Consider the following 27424-nt stretch of genomic DNA (forward strand, 5'->3'; position numbering starts at 1 on the left):
ATGTCCAAAGATATTTCACCAGAAGAGCCCTTCATTCCTCCACTCGAAACAGAATATCCTACAAAAATAGATTAACAATCCTGGGCCTAGAAAGCCTAGAACTACGGCGCCTAAAACACGATTTGAATATTGCCCACAAGATCATATGCTGCAACGTCCTACCAGTCAATGACTACTTCAGCAACAACACAAGAGCACGCAACAGATTCAATCTTAATACGAACCGCTCCAAACTTGACTGTAAAAAATATGATTTCAATAATAGAGTTATCGAAGCGTGGAACTCATTACCGGACTCAATTGTGTCAACCCCTAACCCCCAACATTTCTCCCTTAGACTCTCCATGATTGACCTCTCCAGGTTCCTAAGAGGCCAGTAAGGGGCGTACATAAGTGCACTGGTGTGCCTTTCGTCCCCTGTCCAATTGTCTTTCCTTTCTCTCACTTATCATATATATTCTCTTTCTTTCATATATCCTCTCCTCTAAGTTCACTTTACCCTTATATATATTACTACATGTCTATTTTTCTTCCTATGTATTTGTGTATTGGACAAATGAATAAATAAATAATAAGGATACCAGGAACTGAAGTCTCTGCAGATAATTGAAGACAAACACAGCAGAATGTCCTTTAAGAAAATAATTACTTCTTCTTAGCAAAACTACTCTCTCTATATATATATTTACACTGTAACTTTTTCACTAAACTACTCTACTCTACAATCACAAGCCGCACAATAATTCCTTCAAGCCAAACTAACCTTCAAGTCACAATATCTTCAAGCCACACCTATGTAAAGGTGTACCATGTTATATACGTTAGCCAACCAATCAGGTTATAGCTTATTCTGTAGAATCATGGTGACTAAGCATTCTTTCAGTGCTACATTCATTATGGTAATTACATTGTTTCTTTCTTTCTGCATTTGGAATATTACAGCAGGCTAGGCCTAGTCCTGACATAACTACATACAGGGATGGCTACAAACACACTTTGGATGTGTTTCATGGGTCGTTGACTTAAGTAGAAAATTCTGAAGTCCTTGGTGTGCTCTGAATTTGGTTGTTTGCTTGGAGATGTCCAAAGTCCATGCAAACATCCAAGGTCAGAGAGCACCAAGGAATCCACAATCCTGCTCTACATATATTCCCTTTTATTAGAGGTTTCTATTAGCTTGCACTTTCATTAATATATTGTTTCTCAAACAGTCCACCCGGATCTACCATTGTTTCATGTTGTTGTGCAAGTTGATTCCACAGTCACTTTACATTTACTTACATGCACCATTCTGTAAAGAAGAAGTTTCAATTAAAGGGTCTAAAGGAGGTGAGGAAGTTGGAAATACATGTAAAAGCTGATATTGTTATGTTATTGTATTATGTTCACAACAGTATGAAGTCACAGCTGCTAATTCTTTATGAATAAAGGTGAATATATGTGCCCCAGGAAAATGTTTACTTATTTTATTTATTTATTTTGTCAAGTATGTATTGGTAGTATACAAAGAAACAACACTGTTTATATACATGATATTGGTACTAATAAGAGAGAAACTTAGGACAGGGATGGTAGACATGCTGGTGCACTTATGTACACCCCTTACTGACCTCTTAGGAATCAGATGAGGTCAACAGTGGATAGTCTAAGGGTAAAGTTTTGGGGGTTTGGTGATGAAACAACAGAGTCCAGTAATGAGTTCCGTTCCATGCATTAACAACTGGATTGTTGAAATCATATTTTCTACAGTCGAGATGGAGCAATTTTTAGTTTGTATCTGTTATGTGTTCGTGTATTGTTGTGGTTGAAGCTGAAGTAGTCATTGACAGTAAGAACATTGTAGCAGATAATTTTATGGGCTATGCTTAGGTCGTGTTATGTTGCAGGATCCAATCTGAGTCGGTTACCAGGACCAGAGATGTTGTCTTCCGAGCGTTCACACTCAACTATAGAGAAGTCAGGGATTTCTCTGTGGCAGTGTGTGTGTTTTTTGTGTGGTATTTATAGTGCCTGTTGTAAGTGGGTTTTTAGATGTTAACTGGGATGTGTTGATGGCTGGCTTTTAAGTCATTAGATGTCCTTTGCTTGTGCTTCCCAGACCTTGCCTCCTAAGTACATGAGAGGCTGGTGGTAAATCAGCATTTCATTGACACTCCTGCTACTTATTTAGCTGGTCTTGGTTTTCATTTATATTGTTGACTTTCATATGTATTGAGTTTTTCCGAAGAATCAAGGATATCATAATGTATTGTCATGGTGAATGAGCAGTTCCAAGTGGTACGGCCTTTTCCAATTGGCATTATGGAAATTTGCTAAGGCATAGATTTTCTCTTGCTGTCCAAGATTTTTTGGTATGACACCAGTGTGCTGAAAACCACTAAGACCACCAAAACTGGTTTGTGCCATAATTTTTAAGTTTCAATTTTCAGATCTTTGTCGTTGTCTTCGATTCTTTGTCTTCTGCTCTACTATCCCTTGGAATCGCCACATAAATTATCCACAGTTTCTTCTTTTTAATCACAATTGTATTTGTTGTGTTACGAGCCAAAACTTTATCAATCTGTATCTGGAAATCCCACAATATTCTACCCTGCTAATTTTTGACTACTTTTTCAACTATATTTTCCCATCAATTTTTCACTATTGGTATATAATAATTTTTAGGTATGTTCTATGACTCCTTTTGGAGACTGTGCTACATTGCCATTTATAATCAATTTCTGCAATCTTCTTGAGTGAGCTGAATGATCTACTTTATCTAGTTGAAATCTTCAATGAAACAGAGCAGCAGTAGAAAGTTGTGGAAAAATATATTTACTTCTTTATACTATTACTACTACTACTGTCTATACTATACATACAATAAACTAGTATCTTACTAGTATCTTGCTACAGCTATCTTAGTTCAATAACTCACAGGAACAAACTTATATAGCATTACAGCTTCTTCAGATAACACTTCTCATGAACAGCAACAACACACAGCTAATAGCGAACAGAGAGAAAGAGCAGGGAGCTCTTGCCTGGTTAAATACTTTTCACATAATTGCTAGGTTGCTTCATACTCAATTGCCTCTGAATGACTCAGCATTCTTAACTGAGGCCTACTTTCTGCATTATATTACCTAGGGATTTTAAATTCCTGACAGTAAACCACTTTGTGAAAGCTGTAAAGCACTGTAAAGTCACTGGTGGGATTCAGCCAGTTCACACCGGTTCGGGTGAACTGGTTGTTAAATTACCCACCTCCACTATCGAAGTGGATCCTGGGCACTGCACTGCAATAGAGAAATGGGCAATGGAGTGGCCAGTGTGAGGGAAGAAGTAGGCCACTTTCCCTCTTTTTTCTCCTTGCTCCTCCTCCTTCCCTTGTGAAGACCACATTATTGTCCGTTTCTCCATTGCAGCACAGAAGCCAGGATAGTGTGTGGGTGGTAATAATTTGCCTGGCAAAACTAACCCCACAGTCTCCCCTACACTGCGCCCAGTTTTGATCATGCTGCCAACTTAATTCCTCGCCTCCTTCACTTTTGCCCGCAAACTGATCAACACCCCCTGCACACAGTTCCATAGGGATGGGTTCCTCCATCCACTTCTTCCCAATTCCTCACTTTCCCCCATGAGCTCTCGGGAGTGTGAACTCCTTGTCTCTATGGTAACCCCTCCTCTTAGTTCCTCGGAAACCCCACCTCTTAAAGGAGTCACGTCCAGAAGACTGAAAAAGCCGCAAGACCAACATGCAAAACAGCCTTTTGGCAAAAGGGGAAATTTTAACAACTGGTTCACCCAGGGTCATGTTGGCCATGGCAAGAGGCTTTTCCCACATGTGCGGTGGATCTAGAGGAGATGGATGGGTCATGCCTCCCACGACAGCCGACCTGTCCCTGGATGAACCAGTTGTTAAATTATTTTAATTCCCATCTTCACTATTATCACCCATAATGATATTAGCAATAGCAATAGCACTTAGACTTATTTATTATTATTTTTTTATTAATCTAATTTATATGCCACCTAACTCCTCAAGGACTCTGGGCAGCTTACAACAAATAAAAACCATATTTAAAATACTGTGAAAAGTAGTATATAAGTCTAAGTGCTATTGCTAATATCACTATGGGCGATAATAATGAAGGCGGGAATAAATATCATATTGGCAATATTATGAAATGCAAATATTTGGCTACAGTTTGATGCATTGCCAAGTAAGCTAAATATTTAAAATCAAAATCACCTTATTAGCAAAAGAGAGAAAAAATAATCTTTGGGGTTTTTTTCTGAGTGGAATCCAAACGAAGTCCATTAAACTCTCATTTATTTATTTAAAATGATGTTTAGAACTTCCCTTTCTGCTGAAATTTCCAAGAGAGCAAACAAGAACTTGGTGAAAAGTTTCAACACATTAAAATAAAAAGCATTAATTAAATAGTAGCCAAAAGGAGCTTTAAAACAACAATAAAAACCGTAAGGCCATTCAAAGAAAACACATTATTTGCTTTCCTCTCGAGAGTACAGCAGTGTTTGGCATTGAAATGACAGGAGAATAGACCTGGAAAATTCCTGTGGCGAATATTCATCTCAGAATTGTGCCGTGTGGAGTCTTTTGAGAGGTTTTGGGTGGGGCACTATGTGGCCTTGTGGGCAAGGAAGGGCAACATACTTCCTTTCCATGAAATCCAAATGAAAACTAAAATTATGTGTAAGAAAACATGTATAGTGCTGTGAGGGCAGGCAGGGGTTGCTGCTACTGCTGCTACCAGTGCGCTACATGTGCAGCTTTGAGTCTTTCACATGCGCGTGTGCGTGTCCAAGCAAGACTGGGACACAAAATCTCACGAGGGAACTGGATATAATATATAAGTCCTAGACCTAAGTCCTAGAGCCCACTGCAACAACATTGCCCAAAAGGCTTTAAGAGTTATTAACCTAATCCTTCGCAGCTTCTTCTCTGGTGATTTTGAACTGCTGACAAGAGCTTACAAAACATTTGTCAGACCAATCCTAGAATACAGCTTGCCTGTATGGAACCCACATTGCATATCTGACATCGACATAATTGAGAGAGTCCAGAAATATTTCACAAGAAGAGTCCTTCAGTCCTCTTCTCACAACAAAATACCTTACTCCGCCACACTTGAAATTCTTGGTTTAGACAACTTACAACTCCGTCGTCTCCATTCTGACTTAATTATAGTTCATAAAATCATATACCAAAATGTCCTACTTGTTAACGACTACTTCACCTTCAACCGCAACAGCACACGAGCACGAAATCGATTTAAACTAAATGTCAACTGCTCCAAACTTGACTGCAAAAAATACGACTTCAGCAACAGAGTAATCAACGCCTGGAATGCACTACCTGATTCTGTGGTTTCTACTCCTAACCCCAAAACCTTTAACCTTAGACTATCTACAATTGACCTCTTCCCCTTTCTAAAAGGTCTTTAAGGGGCGTGTATAAGCACACCACTGTGCCTACCGTCCCTGTCCTATTGTCTTCTTTTGTTACTTTTTATCATTACTTATCTAACGTTTAATTTGTACAAATTATCACCCTATAATTGTTTGACAAAATAAATAAAATAAAATAAAATTTAAAAAAAGTAAATTAAAATATAATGGAATTGGAAAAGGTGCAAAAAAGGGCAACAAGTATGACTGCAGCAACCTTGCCAACTGGGGTTCAAAGGCAAGCAAGATTGTGCACAGAATATTGGAGGGAGACAAACTATCTACAGGCTCTGTGTGGTCCACCATGTTTAGGGCCACAGAGCACTTATCCATTACAAAAATACCTCCCTATAAATAAAACCTGCAACAAAGGAAAATAGATATTCATTTGTTACAGTTTATTTCATATATTTAAAAAAAAGATTCTATAGTAGTCCTCGATTTGCAACGTTTAATTTATTCGATTTATAAGCCACCCATCTCCAAACGGACTCTGGGTGGTGTACAACAATAAAAATAATAATAAAAATAGAACACAGTAATTAAAAACCCCAGTATTAAAAGACATTCATCCATCTTTCATTCACCATTTTACGGCAAGAGCAGGGTACTGTTGATCAATATCCTCAGGCCTGCCGGCAAAGTTGTTTTTAAGGCCTTTCGGAAGGCCAGGAGGGTGGGGGCGGTGCAAATCTCTGGGGCCGGAGCTGCCACAGAGAAGGCTCTTCCCCTGGGTCCCACCAGGGGAATGCTTGGCTGAGAGGACTCGGAGGAGGCCAGCTTTGTGGGTTCTGATCAACAGTTCATTGAGTCCGCTTGAAGTTATAACATGACTGAAAAAAGTGACTTATGACTGTTTTTCACACTTACAACCATTATAGCATCCCCTTGTCACGTGATTTACATTCGGATGCTTAACCACGGACTCACATTTATGACGGTTGCAGTGACCCGGGGGTCATGTGATCGCCTCTTGTGACCTTCTGATGGGCAAAGTCAATGGGGAAAGCAGATTCACACAACAACCGTGTTACTAATTTAACAGCTGCAGTGATTCACTTAACAAATGTGGCAAGAAAAGTCATAAATTGGGGCAAAACTCACTTAACACATATCTCACTTAACAACATAAATTTTGGTCATAAATTGAGGCCTATTTACTCAATTGTTTTTGAAGGAATGTAGAATTGACTTTGAAAACAGAGAAGGATTGACTGTTGTTAAGAGGTGCTAGCAGAAAAAAATTAGGCAGGCATGAGAATGAGGTGTGAGGGGGGAAAAAATCAAATTAACCCTTCACTGATGTTAGGTCAGAAAGAAATTTGAGACAAATTTTCAGGATTGTGTTATTCTACTTCACTTCAAGGCCTGACCACAAGGGCCTTGAATCTTTAGTTGCAGTGGAAAAAATCAGCATAAGAAAATAAGGAATGGGTAATAACGCAGCCTGAACCAAGAAACCAGCGGTGGGTTGTTTCCGGTTCGGCCTGGTTCTAAGAACCGGTAGTGGCAGAGGCGGGAGGATCCGCCCACCTGCCAGGGATGCTTCTGCGCACACGTGCATGAGAAACAACAATAAAGGGTTTTAGAAACCACTACCGCAAGAAACTCAGATTTAGATGATGGGAGTCCTTCCAGAAAAGTGTGGCTTATTTTACTATCTGTGTTTGCGCATGTATGTGTGTTTGTGTATAATGGATTAAAATGTGTATTAAAATAAAAAGTGGTCAAATGTATGCAAAGGAATATATCAGGGTTTGCATACTCAGGAAGACTCGGATATTTGGATATCAAGCGAAAAACAATTCATCCTGTCTGTTATACATGTGAAGCTTCAATGCACCAAAAATACTGGTGAAGAAGCCAACTATATGACTTCAGCAACCGAGTTGTCGAAGCGTGGAACTCATTACCTGACTCAGTAGTGTCAACCCCTAACCCCCAACATTTTCCCCTTAGACTATCCACGATTGACCTCTCCAGGTTCCTTAGAGGTCAGTAAGGGGTGTGCATAAGTGCACCAGTGTGCCTTCCGTCCCCTGTCCAATTGTCTCTCCTTATCTCATTTATCTTTTCTTCCTTTCAAATATGTTCACCTATACTTTTATATCTTTTCTTCTATTCTTTTATTTATTTATATTATTACATATCTATTCTCTTCAATGTGTATTATGTATTGGACAAAATAAATAAATAAATAGTAGTAGCAAAAAAATGCTCTGCTTAACAACCTGAAAACTATCCCTTTCTTTTGCAGATGATTAAATATGTGGGTCAGGGGTGGGTTCCACTTATATTTGCCACCAGTTTGCATCGCAATGTTTTGCATGCAGGTGTTCCCTTGTGCAATTGGGCTTCCGCGCATGCTCAGTAGCTGGAATTGGCCGGAAACACAGCTGAGGAGCTGATCAGCTGTTCTTCGGGTGAGGGAATAAAGGTCAGTTTAAACTTGGAGGCAGGCGGGAGGGACCTTTTGCAAGCAGCAGAACAGGAAAAACCTTTAAAACAGTAAAAAAATTCACATGCACATACAAAAAGATGGCGATGCCCACAGACTGGTGATCTGGTCTGAACCAGGAGGAGCCCACCAGACAAGGGCTCCCCGTCGCTAGTGCTACCGGAACGCTCCCGGTGATCGGCTTCTGCACATGCAAAATCTTGTGAGAGGATGAGTACGAGAGTGAAATTTCAGCAATTTTTGCTGATATTTTTGTTTCCACGCATGTGCGGAAGCAAAAGAAATCGGTTAAAATCGCTGAAATCTCGCTCACGGGTCCTCATGCAAGATTTTGATTTCGATGCATGTGCAGAAGCCAAATTTTGCACCGACATCCCCGCCCGCCTACTGGTCAGCTGGAGCTGCATGCAGAGCTCCATTTTTGCTACCGGGACACTGTACTGCCCCATAACAGCGGCAACCCACTACTGGAACCCACCCCTGTTGTAGACACCTTGTTTATGTCCTGTTGTTTGGCAGACAGCAACTGAAGGAAAATAATAATAATAATAATAATAATAATAATAATAATAATAATAATAATAATAATAATAACAACAACAACAACAACAATGCTGTGGCACAGATGATCCACTGGAACTTTTGCCAGAACTACAATCTACCAATGGCAAAGAACTGGTGGGATCATAAGCCTGAAAAAGTGGTCGAAAATGAGCAAGCAAAACTACTGTGGGACTTCCGAGTTCAGACTGACCGAATTCTGAAGCATAACACACCAGACATCCTGATTGTGGAGAAAAAGAAAGTATGGATCATCGACATCGCAATCCCAGGAGACAGCAGAATTGAGGAGAAGCAGCTAGAGAAATTAGTGAAATACGAAGATCTAAAAATCGAGCTGCAACGACTCTGGCATAAGCCCGTGAAAGTGGTCCCAGTGGTACTTGGCATGCTGGGCGCAGTGCCAAAGGATCTCAGCGGACATTTGAAAACCATCAGAATTGACAAAATCTCCATCTGTCAATTGCAAAAGGCCGCTTTACTGGGATCGGCAAACATAATTCGCCGCTACATCACGCAGTCCTAGGTGCTTGAGAAGCGCCCGGCTGGTGATGAAATATGAAATCCAGCATAGTGATCTTGTTTGTTGTGTTGTATTGACATAATAATAATAATAATAATAATAATAATAATAATAATAATAATATATTAGATTTGTATGCCGCCCCTCTCTGAAGGCAGAACTAGGCAGGATCCATTCTGGGTTGGTAACTGGGACCAGAGGTTTTGTTTTCCAAGCTTTTGGACTTTTGCTGCCATCCATCCTCAGGGACACACTCTGCTAGGAAGAAGCAACCTGAGGATGGTCTCCAGCATGAGTCCGAAAGCTCAGAAGACAAAAGGACTCATCACAGTAACTGACCCAGATTTGGATCCTGCAACATTATCCTGGGACACATACATTCGCTTTCATTCGTGAAAAATAAGTACAGTGTTCCCTCGATTTTTGCGGGTTCGAACTTCGCGAAAAGTCTATACCACGGTTTTTCAAAAATATTAATTAAAAAAATACTTCGCGGGTTTTTTCCCTATACCACGGTTTTTCCCACCTGATGACGTCATATGTCGTCGCCAAACTTTCGTCTGCTTTTAATAAATATTTTTTTAATAAACTTTAATAAATAAACATGGTGAGTAATAATCTAAATGGTTGCTAAGGGAATTGAAAATTGCAATTTAGGGGTTTAAAGTGTTACGGGAAGGCGTGGGATACTGTTCATAGCCAAAAATAGTGTATTTACCTCCGCATCTCTACTTCGCGGAAATTCGACTTTCGCGGGCGGTCTCGGAATGCATCCCCCACGAAAAGCGAGGGAACACTGTATCCTCGTGGTATTTTTGCACAGCAGATTTAAAAAATTGCCTGTAAACACTTGGCTAAGCTATTCCCCCATTTTTGAAGGCGGGTGGAGAAGGAGTAAAAATAGGAGCTGAAAGAAATGTTTCTAAGGCTGCAGTGTTTCGGGATATTGTTTAGCAGTGCAAGACGGAGAGCAATTTTGACACAACAGATTCAACATCGCAGCTTTAGGTAAAAGGCATTACAGGCATTGGCAGTAACTCAACCAATCTCTCTGGTTGCCTCTTCGTGTATATCCGAGATCCATCCTTATGTATGCCAAGCACTGAGAAAAGCTATATTTGGATTAGGTGGTGGCAGGGGAGAATACACCACCCCTTTCCAACTGCATGTTCAGGGAGCAGGCTGGGTGTTCTAAAATTACTAAGTGAAAAGCTACAGAGATAAAGCAAAGATAAACATACAGCACAAGCTGGTGCACTTATGGAGCAAACCAAACAGCCTGACACCTGTAAACACCTATGCAAACGAAATAAAATTACCCCTCCCCCCCATAACCATATTGATTTCACAACAGATACTGTATCTAAGCTCAATTGGACGCTATGCATTTTCTTCTCAAGAGCTGTTATTCAAATAACTGGTAACCAACTAAACAATGCAAAAAATAGCCATATTTAGAGTATAAGACACACTTTTTTCTCCTCTAAAAGAGGCTAAAAAATTGGGTGCATCTTATACTGAATGTAGTTTTTTTGAAACTTTTTCCCCCCAGCCCTAGCAAGGCACTAATGGTCTTCCTGGCTCTTACCGGCTTGCAGGTTTTTTTCATTGCTACTCTCTCCAAAGTTTTTTTCCAGCCCTAAGTCTTTGCAGTCTTTTTTTCATTGCTACTCGCTCCAAATAAGGTTCTCTTAAGCTCTAACCAGGGGATAAAATAATGTGCTGAAGCTGACCAGGCTAAGGACGCTAGCCAGATGAATACCTGGTAGGTAGATTTTTCCTCCTATTTTCCTCCCTGAAACTTGATGTGCGTCTTATGCTCCAATGTACGTTATACTCTGAAAAATACATCACATCTCCCATAGCAGCTGCATAAGGAACAGTATTGAGAGATATGGCTGTAGTAAGTATGCTTCTTTTATCAATCCACAACATAATGGCATCATTGATGTGAAGTCTGAAGGTTATGATTTTGAAATTGTCTTTTGTCTATAACTGGCAACATTCAGAAGAGGTGCATTTGATTGTAGGTTGATCCCAACCTACCCATGTGTATATGTCTCTTGCTATGTGAATGTGTGTGTGAGTATTGCTATGTGTGTGTGAGCATGAAGTAATTTTACAACTTCTGTTAAGAAAGTGGGATAATTCTAGTTCTGTAATCAGAAGTTCAGGATAATGATATTTTCCTGGGGAAATAAATCTAACAGTGCCCCAAATCTGATGCCTGGGGATCACAAGTGAGTTCCTCCCAGTACAGACACTTTGCCCGAACCGGTAGCAACCTGCTGGTGATGTCCGTGGGTGGGACTTGCTCCATGATCCACTTTCTCTTGATCTTTGCTCACAAAGAAATACTCTCACGTTTTTTGATATAATTTGCTGATACAAGGTTTGCTGATACAAATTTGGTATAATTTGCTGATATAGTTCAGAATTCAATGATGGGAAAGCCATTTTGGTCCAGAGGTAGTAAAGCATACCCAAAACAGGATACTGCCACCACCATAGATGGGATACGATTCTTGTGCTGGAATGCAGTTTTTGCTTTTTGCCAAACATAATATTTTTAACCGAAGCTGAAAAATTCTATTTTGGTCTCATCCATCCACAGAACATTCTTCCAATAGCCTTCTGTGGTTTTGCAAATTGTAAGTGGGCAGCTAGGTTCTTCTCGCAAAGTAGCAGCTTTCTTTTTGCAAACTCTACCATGCTCAGGATTGTTGTTCAGTATTTTCCTGATGATGGTCTCATGAATACCGACGTTTCCTAATGCAAGAGGTCTTTAGTTCCTTAGATATTATCCTGAGGTTGAGATCTTTCAGAGTATATTACCTAGTTTGCTTTTGGAGTGATCTTTGTTAGTCAAACAAAGTAGTCTTGGTGAAGGTTACAATGATGTTGAATTAGCATTTATACGTAATCTGTCTCACAGTGGACTCGCAAAGTCTAAACTCTTTGGAAATAGTTTTGTAACTTTTTCTAGCCTAATCATAAAAAAACTGTTTTTGTGGAGGTCCTCAGAAATCTCCTTTCCTTAAACTATGACCTAGTGGTGTTCTGAAAATCAGACTTTAGCTAGTGAATACCCAGAATTCTATTCTTTAAAAGGGAAAGCAAGTAGGATGCTTGGCTGCATAGCTAGAGGTATAACAAGCAGGAAGAGGGAGATTATGATCCCGCTATATAGAGTGCTGGTGAGACCACATTTGGAATACTGTGTTCAGTTCTGGAGACCTCACCTACAAAAAGATATTGACAAAATTGAACGGGTCCAAAGACGGGCTACAAGAATGGTGGAAGGTCTTAAGCATAAAACGTATCAGGAAAGACTTCATGAACTCAATCTGTATAGTCTGGAGGACAGAAGGAAAAGGGGGGACATGATCGAAACATTTAAATATGTTAAAGGGTTAAATAAGGTTCAGGAGGGAAGTGTTTTTAATAGGAAAGTGAACACAAGAACAAGGGGACACAATCTGAAGTTAGTTGGGGGAAAGATCAAAAGCAACATGAGAAAATATTATTTTACTGAAAGAGTAGTAGATGCTTGGAACAAACTTCCAGCATACGTGGTAGATAAATCCATACTAACTGAATTTAAACATGCCTGGGATAAACATATATCCATCCTAAGATAAAATACAGAAAATAGTATAAGGGCAGACTAGATGGACCACAAGGTCTTTTTCTGCTGTCAGACTTCTATGTTTCTATGTTTAAATAAGGCAGCACCTCCCACACTCCCACCTGATTATCATCCCATTGTCTAAACACTTAATTTCTAATTTCCCTTTTAAGTGAATTGATACTCTTAGAACAGGTCTGTCAAACTCCTGGTTTGCAGGACAGATGTGTCATGCACTGGCCACTCCCACACCCGGTTTAGTGAACAGGGGAAAAGTAGCTTCGGGTCATTTTACTCAATAATTGAAGAAGTATACATTTGAACTCATTCAATTGGATTCTCTTTATCAAGTTTTAGATGTTCCAGGTTATATTTGTACATAAACATTGAAATTTCAAAAAGGTTCACAAATTTTTAAACTGAGATGCCACACTCAGTTTACCTAGCTTCACCTTTTACAATAACAGAGCTGCTGCCAAAAGGATATTGCAAGTCTATCAATTGTTGTCTGGTGGTGAAATATTCTAATCAGCTCATAGTTTAAAAATAATGACATTGTTTCCATTCGGTGTAGTTGATTGATAAAGGAAAAAGGATCGCAGAATCTGGGGGGCACAGTTAAAAGGGGATCAACCTAGAATTCCTACGTAGCCACAAAAGTACTACCGTGTTTCCTCGAAAATAAGACACTGTCTTATATTAATTTTTGCTCCAAAGGTTGTGCTACGTCTTATTTTCGGGGGGGTGCCTTATATTTCTCAAATAAGACAAATTCACAGTCAGAAAAGCTGACAACCACAAAGAAAGTGTACCATACGGTACACTGATTACGGTACGGTACCTGTCAGTATGGCACCCACACACACAAACGACGGCACTTATATGGTACAACAGTATACTCCCGCTATTGCAGCTTCCGGCCACCAGAGGAACTACAGTCTACGCACTGTAGTGGAGACTGTAATGGCGGTGAGACAGCAGCAGACTGTGTCTGCTGTACTGGATGGTACAAAGCGATGGAAGGGGCCAGCAGGGGACACCACATTATTACGGTACCACTATGAACAGCTTTGAATGGTACCGTATGTTTTTCCACTGTACCGTATGTAAACTTGACTATGCCTTATTTTCGGGGGGTGTCTTCTATTAGCAAATTCTGCAAAACCTCTGACATGCCTTACTTTCGGGGTACGTCTTATTTTCGGGGAAACAGGGTAAGTTCAACTCCCCTTGAATGCCGTTGGCCCTTATCTAACTCTAAGTGTCAACCATCAGTTGAGAAGATTTCTGTGCACAGGTTAGGTTAGGTTAATTGGATTTATATGCCGCCCCTCTCCGCAAACTCAGACCTTTAGTAATAAAGCAGTTCAATTTAATCTTCACACCTGGGCCTGTTCTTTTGCATATAAAAATTGCAAAAAAGACCTCACTTAGGAGAAATACTTCCAAAACTACGAATCATGCCATTTGGGGGCGGGGAGAGGAACAGATGTGTAAAGCTCTTGAGAGGTGTGTGAGTAGAAGAGAAAGGCTGTAAATAAAATTGCACGTCATATTCCTCCTGCAGTCCAAAGTTTACAGATTTCCCATCAAACACCTGCTTGACTTCAAACTTTTTATTATTACAAATGTATATTTTATTTTTAAAAATCCACACGGAAGCAATTCAAAATAATTACAACAAAAATTAAAATACTGCCGATGTAATGAATGAAAACATAGTTTTTAACAATCTATCGAGAGCAAGGTAAGGACATTTTTAAAAAGCACAGATATTAAATGAGGGCAAAGTTTGTTGGATTCTTTTAGTTGCAAATGCCCAGTACAACAGTTCTAAATTTTAAGCTAATTATTAAACAGAGATGGAAGGTAAATTGTCCTGGGGAATGTTAGGAACTAAATTCCCCATATACATATCCCTACTCACCTTTCATCTGCACTATTTAAGCAAGGCCAAGTTTGGAAATTATATTGGACAGTTCCTCAGTAACTCGCTTACTATTCTTCTTACTTATCGATAAGAAAGTCAATTGAGATCAATATTGCTGATAGTGGATAATAAAACTTCTAATGATTAAAGTTAGGAGCAGGGAGGGTCTTGTGTACATTAAACAGTGAGCCTGGAGATGCTTTTTAAGAAGTTAAGATATATACAAACAGTTATATCCCTCTGCACCTGTCCTCTGATGAAATTGTTCCCTCCAACAGCACTAACTTTCTCCCCCTTTAGAGTGACTGGGGCACCCTCTAAAGACTGCAGGGACACAGAGAAAAGAGAAAAAAGGGTTGCATCAATAATACTTTACTGATGTAAAATGTAACGATGTAATAATTTCCATTTAAGTGTGAATATGCCATGGAATATTAACAAGTGAAAATACAACACTGCACTGAGGAAATTGAAAAGCTGTTGTAACTATCTGTCCGTCTATCCATCCATCCATCCATCTTCAACAGGCAAAAACTATATTCGTAATAATGGATTATTACTGAACTGAAGAGACATTAAAGAGGACACACAAGGATATAATAAAAACAAATGCAAGAACTGAAGATGAACATGTGAAGTAATGTATAAAAGAAAACTGAAGGCAGGCAATCTTCCACAAATAGTAATACAGAGAGCAAATAAAACAAACAAAAAGGCAAACTACTTACAGATAGCAAAATTATTAAACTGCTGTTCAAAAGGGACGCTTTCAGTTCACATTATGTAATACTTTTTAGTGTCTACTGAAGACAGATAATTTTTTTGGGGGGGAAATTAAATAGAATTAATTTACTACTAAATACGTAGGAGATAACAGTGCATTAAAAGACTCGCCCCCAATAAAGCAATACATATGACTCTGCTGGCAAAACAAAGATTACACATGATCTTATATACAGTATGTTTATTTTTTTGTCTTAAAACAGTTATCTTTACTTAATGTTGCTTAAGTACCATCAATGGAGATTATGAAGGGGAACTAAGCTTATTATGTTTATATAAAATATTATACATAATCAAATACTTCAAGCTTCCACTTCCCTAACAACAAAGGTGTCCTCCCCATCTCCCCACCCAACTCCCACCCGACCAGATACAGTGTCACAGATACAGTGCAGGACTTGCAGGTTTCACACGATTCTTCCTTCATTACGCAGTCTGTGTGACCCTTCACGTCATCCCTGCGTTGCTAATCAAATTTTCTTGGATCTTTTCTTTGAAACCCAGAGAGAAGAGAAGCACTGTAGAATGTAGTAGCCAAACAACTGTCTGATGTCCATTTCCAAGAGCCAATGAGACAGCGACATGAAAACGCTAGGTTTAAAGCAAAAGCTGCAGAGTTATGAACATTTCGGTGTCCCGTTTCCATAACACACAACACATGATTTATTATACAATGTACTTTTGATTTGCTAAATTCCCCTGAAACAAAGCTAACTTACTTTAGCCCTGCAATACATGAGACACTCATCATATTATACACAAATAGTTCACCCCTATAGGCCAAGTATGCCGCCAAGCCAAGATACAAATAGAGAATGAGTGCAGTAAACATTTCAAAAGTGTAAACCTATACTTTCTATTCCCCTGTCAATGCTTATTTGGAAGGCCATGAAGTATCGAGCACAGTTACATATGAATGCACAGACGCTGCAGGGAAATGGAGCACAGCGAGCCATTATCTTCCAGCAAATATGCAAATACATATCAATACAGAGTATAATCATGGCCATGTTCAAGGGGATCGGAAGCTCATGGAAATAAAGCACATTCAACACAGGTTATCATCACACTGCATGCAGGGAGGAAGCTATATTTTGACAAAGCTCACAATAGTTGCAATTTGCAACAAGGAGAAGGCTGGAGTAGCAAAAAGAAAAGGGGTTGCTCATAAGCTGGTCAAAATGCAATTTCATAACCACCGCAGCTGTTGACCAGATATTAGCTTGAATGCAGTAAGACAGATAAAACTGGAGACGTATGAAAGAAAAGGAATGTTTTCACTGTAGATTTGTATGGAAGACGCAAACTCCATCCAACATAGTTCATTTAGACACATAACGAGCAAAATATTACAAAAAATAAAGTTTTTTCAGGGGACAAAGATCCAGTTATATTTTTTCTCAGATAAATTACTTGTTATTTCATGAATCAGACACCTCTATTACATTTAGATCAAATTTTCCCTTCCAAGCGACTGGATCCACTGTCTAAAATTATTATTTGCTTATTTATATCCTGCCTTTATTATTTTAACAAATAACTCAAGGCGGCAACATACCCAACACAAATTTATATTGCAGTCTTACTATAAAGTTTTAACTGTTCTTAAGGGGTTCTTATATATAAGAAGAAAAAAAACCATGAGGCATAAGCTTATGCTGTATAGTGTAAATGCCCATAAAATGCCTATATAACCTGGTTTCTTCCTCCATTTCTTTTTTTTTTTAATAATTATTTTTAAAATACTGAGTGCTGCTTATTGTATATACTCTAAAGTATATATGATTTTACATTTAGTGCAATAAAGTTAGGGCCTTGTATGCTTAAAAAGCTTCCGCACCACGATGAGCCAAATTCCACACAAGGAAATTGAATTCTTCTACAATTTGTACAAACGACACAAATTTGCACTGATATCTAATTATTCCACCTTTAGTAGTCGTGGGGAAGTAATGGTGATTACCCCTGGAAAATTCTATTCAGTTGCATTCCTTCACATTCTAAAATGTTAACTAAGAAATGCTTAGTTTAAGTTATCTTCATCCATAAAAAGACAGAAAATCTAGTTTTAAAAAGAAAAGAAAAGTCAGAACATGGTGAATTCAAGGATGAATTCTAAATTTCTGAATAAAGCATACTGCCTTATTTATGTAGTCGTTTTAAAAATAGATGGGAGGAGGGGAGGAGTTGCTTCATAGTCTATGTTGCTTCTGTTCACAGATGCTATAAATAGTAATTAGACAACAAGTCTCCAACATATAGGATCTGTTCACAAGCTTTGTTATTTTTCCTGTGAAGTGCTTGTCCAGGATCCCAATATTTCTTCAGGACACTTTGTGTCAGATCTTAGGGCAGAGACAGGCAGCCTAGTGCCCTCCTTCAAGTGTCTTAAACCTTCATTCTTAATCATCTTTAGCTAGCACAGCCAATGGCAAGGATTATAGTCCAAAACACTGGAAGGATAGCATGGAGTCTATTCCTGTTTTAGGATTAAAAAAAAAACATTTCAGTACAGCATTTCTTATCTATCACATCTAATCTGGATCAATCATTGCAGTGACATCACAACCTCAGATGCGTATTGTATATGAGAAGGCCAAGCAACTTCAATACATTGTTCAACTACTCCTTTTTTCAGTATTTGATCTGCTTCAACTGGATAATGAAGGAATAACAGCAACATCAATAATGGCTTCTCAAGGTTCATGATTGCAAGTCTTCTGCAACTAGGCAGATACTAATGCAAGAACAAAATTATTAGTCTTTTAAGGTGCCACAGCACGTTTTGTTTGTTTTTGCTACAAGTTTCAAAATCAAAATTCAAAGTCTAGGTAAGAAACAAATGAAAGATGCACATATATATTAGAGTACACTTTGTCCCTCCACCGGGCCTCCCCAAAGGAGTAGCAAAGCCTCCTTTGCCCTTTATCCTATTGATGCTGAACCCCAACCGTAGAGATTCAACACAGAGCAAAGATACCACTGCAGGTAACAGATAACCACTAAAGAAGACACTCTAGACAAATTTGTTCTACTGGAGCCACAAAAGTTGATGTGTTCTGCTTTGCTTCCATACCTTAATATAAAGCAAAGCTTCAGTCAATTCACTTGGAAGAAAATGACCAATCATCTACGGGATGCCCATCTGAACGATAAAAGAAACATTCACAATCTTCTGTTTGGTGTTCAATCCAAACATATAACATGTAATAGCTGCTGCAGAGACTTGGGTTGTATATTTTTCTTTTCTTCTTTTTTTTTTTAAATATCTCATCTGAAAACTAGACTACTAAAAAGATAATAAAATACTCTGGAATAGTAAAATCTGCTGTTCTTGACATCCATGAGCAAAAGAGTAATATCCTGTGAAAATAACATAGTGCTTTTAAAAGGTGCATTATACCTGTATAGCTAAACTGGTCTGCCTAGTAAAAAAATTAACTATATACAAGCTTGAAAAGCCCAGGAGTTCAAAATTCCAAAAATTTAAAATCCTGGCAAAAGGATTTGGAAAAGATTAGATTTATGGCAATTACTACAACACGAGAAAGGTGCACCAGGAATCCTTCAACAATTCCATAGGTTTAAAGAAGTTTAAGTGCTTGGTTCAGATCAGATCGAGTAACCACAATGGAACACATGCGAAAGCAAGCTGAAGGGAAACTTCACAAGAATCTCCTTTATGGCAAAAAAAAAAAGGATAAAAACTGTCTCTTGTCTTAAAATAATTAGTAAATAAAAAGTTTGCAATTCTAAAATCTGCATCACAATTTGCATTTTTTTTTTTTTTGGTTCTTCTCATGGTTATGAACTTCATATTGCTGGAGTCCACTCATTGTTAGTTCATTCCTTTCTAACACCCTTTATGAAGTCTCTTTAGTACCGATGAGATTGATGGGACGGATGGTACTGAGAACTCTGCTGAGATGATGTTGAATAGCCCATTGTATTCTGGGACTGAGAAGATCCCTGAATGTTGCTTTGGTAACTCAGGCGTGAACTGGAGTGCTAAAAAAAAAAAGCAAAAAAAATGAATGTTTTTATGAAGCAGAACTGTTATCATAAAAGAGGAGGTGGGAGGATGGCCATAAAGAATTATTGCAGCAAACTCCCTCTCATTTCCTTTGAATGGGTTTAAAGTACAGAAATGAGACAGGCATGTCCGTCTTTTCCTGTCTCCCTACCTCGTGATACAGAACCCCTTGTCATACGAACTTTTCGAGATATGAACCCGGGGTTCAGAAAATTTTTGCCTCTTCTTACGAACTTTTTTGCCTTACGAACCCGCCGCCTGAACGAAACCTCCGGGTTCGGCATTCGGGAGAATGCTGAGAAACGCCCAGCAGAGCGCCGTTTTTGTGATTTTTTTTTGCTTGCACGCATTAATTAATTTTACATTGTTTCCTATGGGAAACATTGTTTCGTCTTACGAACTTTTCGCCTTACGAACCTCCTCCCGGAACCAATTAAGTTTGTAAGACGAGGTATTACTGTATATCTTTAATCTTTGAAGCTGAGTTCATAAAACTGGATTTGATAGTGAGGACAAACGAGACACTATTGTGTTTCCCCCAAAATAAGACCCTGTCTTATATTTTTTTTGAGCCCTGAGATAGGCGCTGGGCCTTATTGCCATGCATTCAAAAGCCCGATTGGGCTTATTATCAGGGGATGTCCTATTTTGGGGAAAACAGAATAGGTGAAATTCTCCTTGAGATCTATGTATTACCAGAATCTCAAATGCACATCTTCTTGCACAGACCTATATGAAGAGTGTCTAATATTTTAAGCATGCTTACTGTTTCCATGCAAACCAGCTAACCAATCATTCTGGATTAAGATGGGAGCTGCACTTTTAAACAATTAGCTCTCTGAAGCAAAATCATTTTATATGCATGTCTGCATCTCCATGTGCTGCCTACATTCCCACAAGGTTGAGGAATGGTCTCCAGATTACCATACAAAATTTGTTCAAAGTTTAGTGACAACATATATGTTGTATGTTTGCAGCATCAAACTTAGCCACGTTTCAAGCATGTTGGTTATGGGGAAAGTTTTCCATTCCATAAAATGCCAAATGGAAAGCTTGTTTTGTATTAGCATGCTTAAATATGGAAAACAAATTTACATTAAACAAATAAAATAAAGGTGGTTTGTCATTGAGAGATAGTACTTTCTCTTAAAGTCACCCAAAGAGGAAAATAGCTAGATAAATATAATGAAAAGAGCCATGTCTAATTTGCATTCAGAAAATTTAGAAAAAAGGAGTGAAGAATGGGATTCATAAAATTCAATGCATAATGTAAGAAACAGCTTGATGCCAGAACTTGATAGGGTGAGTATATGTATTGATTCTTCAGCATTAACATTCTAAAAACCATTTAATGAAAATACATGCACTTATACACACATGCTATTATTTGTGACAGCTAGTGTATTTTAATTTTGTGAAAATGAATGTATCATATGGCCGTTGTTGCAGTTACCATGGCCAAATGAAGTGATAAACGTGCTAGAGATAATACACAGAGCCCAATGGAACAGGCACTAAAGAGTCACAAGAGAATATTATGCCGTGTAACTACAGAGATGATTATCATCAACATGTAATGGACCAGACTCCTGCACTCAAGATTACTTTCCACAAGCATTATATTTAAATTTATTTAATAACAACAATACCACATATTTCCAGTCATTATGCTCCGTGCTAGTTATGAATTATGGGAAGTGATTCAACATTTTTACCAATCAAATGGCTGGGCAATGAAGGAGGTAGAATTACTGTCTCTTTGATACCTGTAACTATCTGTGAATATTTACAGTACTTTACAATAAACTTTACTTGTGAAACTTTATTTATTTATTTATTAGATTTGTATGCTGCCCCTCTCCGTAGACTTGGGGCGGCTCACAGCAATAATAAAGACAATGTAAAAACAAATCTAATAATTTAAAAAACACTAAAAAACCCATTATTAAAAGCAAACACACACACAAACATACCATGTATAAACTGTATAGGGTGAGATGTCTCAGTTCCCCCATGCCTGACGGCAGAGGTAGGTTTTAAGAAGTTTACGAAAGGCAAGGAGGGTGGGGGCACTTCTAATCTCCGGCGGGAGCTGGTTCCAGAGGGTCAGGGCCGCCACAGAGAAGGCTCTTCCCATGGGTCCAGCCAAATGACATTGTTTAGTCGATGGGACCCGGAGAAGGCCAACTCTGTGGGACCTAACCGGTCGCTGGGATTCGTGCGGCAGAAGGCGGTCCCGGAGAAACTTTATAGTATTAACAGCAAAAGAAATGCAAAAGGCTTCACCTCACTGAATTGGATCTATTTTTAATAATAAAACAAAGGGTGTTGTTTTAATTAGCCATAACACCTGTATCTCAAACTTTGAAAACTATCTTGAGCAAGATTTACCTTGAAAAGTAGCAATAAATTATTTCTTACGCTTTTATCCATCCACACATTCATAAATTGAGCAGGGTCCATAGAAACATTTCAGTTCTACGACAAGCCATCCCATGGTGGCGTTTCCTAACTCATTTCCCCTCCATCCTTGAAAAGCCACCAAAGAAGATATACAGAAGACAGGAAAAGGGGGACCTACTTGATAGTCTGAAGGCATGACAGGCCCGCCTGAATTTGTGCCTGAAGGCCCAAGGCGTGGTTTCTTGTTTGGAGGCACCTGGTTGAGGCCGGAGTCCTGGCCGTGCTGGAGACCTGCCCCAGCCCCGCCACCTCCTGTCCCGCCACCCCCCGCAGTTCCATTGGTCTGGGTGCTGTTTTGCTGTTGAGGTGCTGTTTGTGGCTGTGGTTGCTGCGGCTGCTGAGGTGCTGCTTGCTGCTGCTGTTGCTGCTGAGGTCCTGTTTGTTGCTGATGTTGGTTCTGCTGCTGTTGATTCTAGATCAAACCCAAAGGAAGGAGAGAGAAAGAGCTGGGATTACCAGGAGGTGGAATGTTAGGGTAGTTCTTATTCCACAGAGCATTCCTAGGAATGTACATAAGCAGTACACTGGCTCAGTAATAGCAATAGCATTTAGACTTTTTATTTATTTATTCATTATTTTATTTTATTTTATTTTATTTTATTTTATTTTATTTTTTTATTTTATTTTATTTTATTTTATTTTATTTTATTATTTTATTTGTATGCCGCCCCTCTCCGGAGACTCGGGGCGGCTAACAGCGACAATAAAACAGTGTACAATAGTAATTTGGTATTAGAAATGATTAAAAATCCATTAATATAAAAACCAAACATACATATATACATACCATGCATAGAATTGTAAAGGCCTAGGGGGAAAGAGGATTTCAATTCCCCCATGCCTGGCGGCAGAGGTGGGTTTTAAGTTGTTTACGAAAGGCAAGGAGGGTGGGGGCAGTTCTAATCTCTGGGGGGAGTTGGTTCCAGAGGGCCGGGGCCGCCACAGAGAAGGCTCTTTCCCTGGGTCCCGCCAGGCGCTTCACAGTGCTTTACAACCCTCTCTAAATGATTTACAGAGAGTCAGCATATTGTCCCCAACAATCTGGGTCCTCATTTTACCCACCTTGGAAGGATGGAAAACTGAGTCAACCTTGAGCCTACTGAGATTCAATCTGCCAAACTGCTGGCAGCTGGTGAGCAACAGAAATAGCTTGCAGTACTGCAATACTGCACTCTAACCACTGCACCACTGAGGCTCTGTAAGGATGATATCATGTCTAAAGAACATATGTACTAGTATGAGAAAGGCTAAACCTCACAGGTATAAATCTTTTATATAACTGGCTGGCCTTCTCTTGCTCATCTGATATCAGATCTCTGAGTCAAGGAGGACTTTGTAGACTCCTAGGGAAAATGCAAATTCTATATTGGATTCTATCTTTTGGTAGGTGCTTTCCATTTATTCAGCCATTGTTTGAATGTCTTTCAAACATATTACCGTGGCCATCTTTAAAAAAAAGAGTTCATGTATATGTGCCTCTTAAATGAATATAGCTCTTTCATTGCCTCACCAATGTCTTCTGACTATTCTATACACACGATAATAGGCTTTGCTCATCCCTTCCATTTTTGAAACAATGGTATGGTTGAATATATTCGTTTTTGGAGCAAAGACTGCAAATAATGGCTTTTAAAAAATGTATGTTGTTTTGTTTTCTACTTTCATATCTTCTTCCATCAATTCTTTAAAAAGAGAGCCAGTTTGGTCCAGTGGTTAAGGCTCTAGGCAAGAAAGCTGGATATGGTGAGTTCAAATCCTGCCTTGGCCATGAGATCTACCTGGCTGATCTTGAGCCAGTCACTGTCTCTCAGCCCAACTCATTGTTGTTTTGTGGAAACACGAAGGGAAATGTGTGTTGTATATATTTGCCACCTCGAGTTTATGTTTATACACACACACACACACACACATACAAGTATGTGTGTGTGTGTATGAAAAATCCATTTTCATTTCAAGATTTATAGATATATAAAATTTCCATAAAATCTGCAAATCTCAATTCTTGGAATGAGAAGGTTACAGCTTAAATGTTGCCTCTTTTACTTCATCTATGATTTTGGTTGATTTATAGTAATTGAAATCCATATACCTCAAAATCTATGGTTCAATATCAGAATTCCTGGAGCCAGTCAAGTTATAGAGAAAGGAAAGGAATGAATCTTTCAGTTAATTATAAAAATAGCAGTGTATAGAGTGTGACGCTGACTGGGACATAGGTTTTCCAAGTCAGGTCAACGACAGAGAAAGTACTCCAGTGAAAACAATAATAAAGAGGACAGAGGAACAGCAGAAAGTCTGGAGTTGTCTGAAGACAAGAAAGGAAGCCAACGTAACCAGAAACCTTAAGCAAATCTAAATAGTCAAGCTAGATTATTATTTTTTAATATGTGGTCCCAAAGTTTGTAGACGTGAATGCAAACTTTCAGCAAAGAAGGGCAATTAAATGTTGAGGTACAGAAATGGCCAAACAACCCTTCTAAACAAAAGGCTTTGAAGTCAGTATGTCTTTTTCCATATGTCTCAGTGTAATAAAGAACTTTCACTGTGAGATGAAAAAAGGAGAACACAAACCAAATAAAATTCCTCCCATTAATTATACAACTCTGTTATCACTGCCAAGAATTACAATTAAAGCCATATTTATACTTTTACCATAATAGATGATACAGTATTCAGGAACGATATTGTCCTATGGGAAAAGCCAGCTAGAACTATAATCTGCATTTGTGCATTAGTCAAAGCAATATGATTGTGATGTTGCCCCAGGCCAAAATAGCTGATGGAATGTAATTAGTTGAAATTTAACCAGCTGGAGCCATTTGTTAACATCTGCAACAACTAAACTTATTTACAATCTATTTCAGAATTCAGCAGACGCAATGTTACAGAAAGTGGCAAGTTTGAAAAACAAAGTGGAGCAAAAACTAAAGGTAAAGGTATTGATATCTATCTCTGCATCTACAGTATCTCCTAGACTTAAAGCAATTAATTGCTTTATTGTTGCGGAGAAAAAAAGTATGGCTACATCTATGCAGTCGCTAGGAGTCAAGCTCCAGTTAAAGAAAAGTCTTCTTCTTGAGTTTTCTTTTTGGCTGTACTAGTCGCAGGGATGTCAAACTGGCGGCCTCTGGGCCAGATGTGTCACACACCGCCCTGCCCACACCAACTATGGTATGTTGTATGTATGATTTTTAAACAATGGGGGTTGTAGACTTTTAATGTTAGATTTATTATTATAGACTTTTAATATTAGATTCGTCATTGTATACTGTTTTTATCACTGTTGTGAGCCACCCCGAGTCTGTGGAGAGGGGCGGCATACAAATGTAGCAAACAAACAAACAAACAAATAAATAAATTCCACAAAGGGAAAAAACATTGTGAAATGTCACAACAGCAATGCCACAAGTTTGACACCCGTGTTCTAGTGATAGTGTTCTGGGCTGCTTTGTATTTTAATTCTTCTAATTGTTTTTATTTTATTTTAATTCTGTCCAGATTCTTCCCAGAGTCACCTGTTGAGATGGGAAGCCATAAGAATTGAATAATTAAACAAATACAAACATATGTCTGAAATATTATTTAATGGGAACAAAAGTAAATATAGCTCATTTACTAGAATATTTCACATCCTGTAACTTTTATTCTCATTCTTGACAGACTTTTGGCTTGCTTCCACAATTTTGATCTTTGATAATATGAAAGTCTTCTTGAAGTTTCTAATTTATTTAATTTTTTTCTTTGTTGCCATAGGAACATGGGGCATTGTTGTACATCAACAGGGACTTTTCACCTAAATTACCTTCAGGTTCTTCAGGGTCAAAGGTTCTTGGTACCTGAGCCTTTTTAATGAGAGATATCAAGGACTGCACCTGGACCTTTCAGAATACTGTACATGATCTTTTGTCACTGAGCTATATCCTCTTCCTACTCACAAAGCATCACTACCAAAAAACCCCATCAGAATATTTATTGCCAATTGATGGCTTTTTAAAGACATTATTAGGATATATTGTATCGATTTAAGACCTTTCCCCTTTATTATTCCAGCTATATGTTATTTCCATTATTTATTTCATTTATTGTATTTATCCATTGTATTTACATGCCGCTCACACCAAAACGGACTCAGAGTGTCTAACAGTAGACATAAATACAATATCAATTTAAAAAGCAGTTAAAATATAATAATAAAATCAACAATGCAATAAAAAACAGTAATGTCATAAAAACCATACATACTTGCAGTAGATCCTAATTCTAGGCCTGCCGGAGAAGCCAGGTCTTAACGGCTTTCCTGAAGAGTGCCAGAACCCGGAAGAGAAACCGCCCTGTGCGTGAAGATGATCTTCCGGTTTCCAGAGCATGCATGCACACTGGCCATCTTATCTTCTGGTTTCTGGCATGCAAGTGTGCGCAAAGGCCAGCTATTGGTGTGCATGTGTATGCCGAAACCAGATCATCTTCCTAGCTCATGTGCACCAGGCGGCTGCTCTTCTGGTTTTCGGCACTCCTGCGTGTGTGAAGACCAGCTGGCCGGGACGCTGCAACCCTCAAGAGCAACAGACAAGTGCTTGGAGAGATGGCTCTGCATGGCACTTCCGGCACATGTGCCATAGGTTTGCTATCATGGTTCTATAAACTCAGAAACATCATTATTTTTTATAGATGGCAACATGGTCTATGAACTATACCTTATCACCCTTTTCCTCGGGTTCATCTTCATTAAGAAATTCTCGTTTGGGGTATGGAATCTGGCAACCAGCAAAAACACTGGAAGAAAAGAACACAGTGGAATTTCATCAGTATATGTTAGCTTACAATCTTGCATTCATTTAAAACCTATTAGAGAGCAAATAAAATTTTGGGCATCTCTAGCATAAATGTGATGAAATAACAAATATTTGCTTTCATTTTAATATGATCATTATGTTTTTACATACTGGATATATTCACACAAACTATGGCTAGAAATCACTAATGTATTTCTTCCGGAACTAGTTATGCTGATTTCAGGTTGATGTTTCATTATTTTAATCCCCTTATCTTAGGCTATTTCATTGTACATGTTAAAAGCATCTCAGAGTTTCATATTCTCTGTGACAACTTTGGATCTCTTCCAATTAGAATTTGACTGCACTTACATGTTACCAGTGAAGGGCCACTCGTCTTACCTCCTACTGGTTCACCCTCCAAGGCTGTTGCAGGCACGTGCGTGCCCATTGATGCCGAATTTGTCTTATGTGCATGAGCAGCAATGTTGCGTGAGGATGCATGCACGAGCGAGATTTCGGCAACTTTTGCTGATATTTTTGTTTCCGCGTATGTGCAGAAGCAAAAATTGGTGAAAATTGCCAGTGTCGCTCGCGCGAGCATCCTCACACAACATTTCGATTGCTGTGCATACACAGAAGCCAAATCTAACATGGGGGCATGCAGCTGTGCACGCATCCTGGAATTTCCTACCGGACAGATCGCACTGGCTGCTGCTTACCACTGCATGTTACACAGGGAATTTGATAGGTGGAACTGATGGCAAGGAATCCCCATGTAATTCTATTGTAACAAATCATTCTCTCATCAATATTGAA

General features: G+C 38.8%; 1 protein-coding gene and 1 long non-coding RNA gene across 14 annotated transcripts in view; one reads left to right on the forward strand and one right to left on the reverse strand.

Annotated features, from left to right (window-relative positions):
* Positions 1-10385: 10385 nt before the first annotated feature.
* On the forward strand, positions 10386-27220 carry LOC139157025 (uncharacterized). The gene is made up of 3 exons (XR_011557406.1): positions 10386-10761; positions 24698-24763; positions 25587-27220. It is a non-coding gene; the product is annotated as an uncharacterized lncRNA (long non-coding RNA).
* CDK19 (cyclin dependent kinase 19) overlaps positions 14226-27424 on the reverse strand; it is a 107201-nt gene continuing 94002 nt past the window's right edge. For 12 of the 13 annotated variants that reach the window (XM_070733338.1, XM_070733340.1, XM_070733350.1 and 9 more), the window contains 3 exons: positions 26528-26606; positions 21952-22245; positions 14226-19345 (listed from right to left, as the gene is read on the reverse strand). In XM_070733338.1, coding sequence (XP_070589439.1) covers positions 19214-19345; positions 21952-22245; positions 26528-26606 — 505 coding nt within the window. In that variant the 3' untranslated portion in view covers positions 14226-19213. The remainder of the gene's footprint in view (positions 19346-21951; positions 22246-26527; positions 26607-27424) is intronic. The other variant, XR_011557405.1, reaches the window with a different exon arrangement.

The sequence above is a fragment of the Erythrolamprus reginae genome, chromosome 1, assembly GCF_031021105.1.
Source record: "Erythrolamprus reginae isolate rEryReg1 chromosome 1, rEryReg1.hap1, whole genome shotgun sequence".
Lineage (NCBI taxonomy): Eukaryota > Metazoa > Chordata > Lepidosauria > Squamata > Dipsadidae > Erythrolamprus > Erythrolamprus reginae.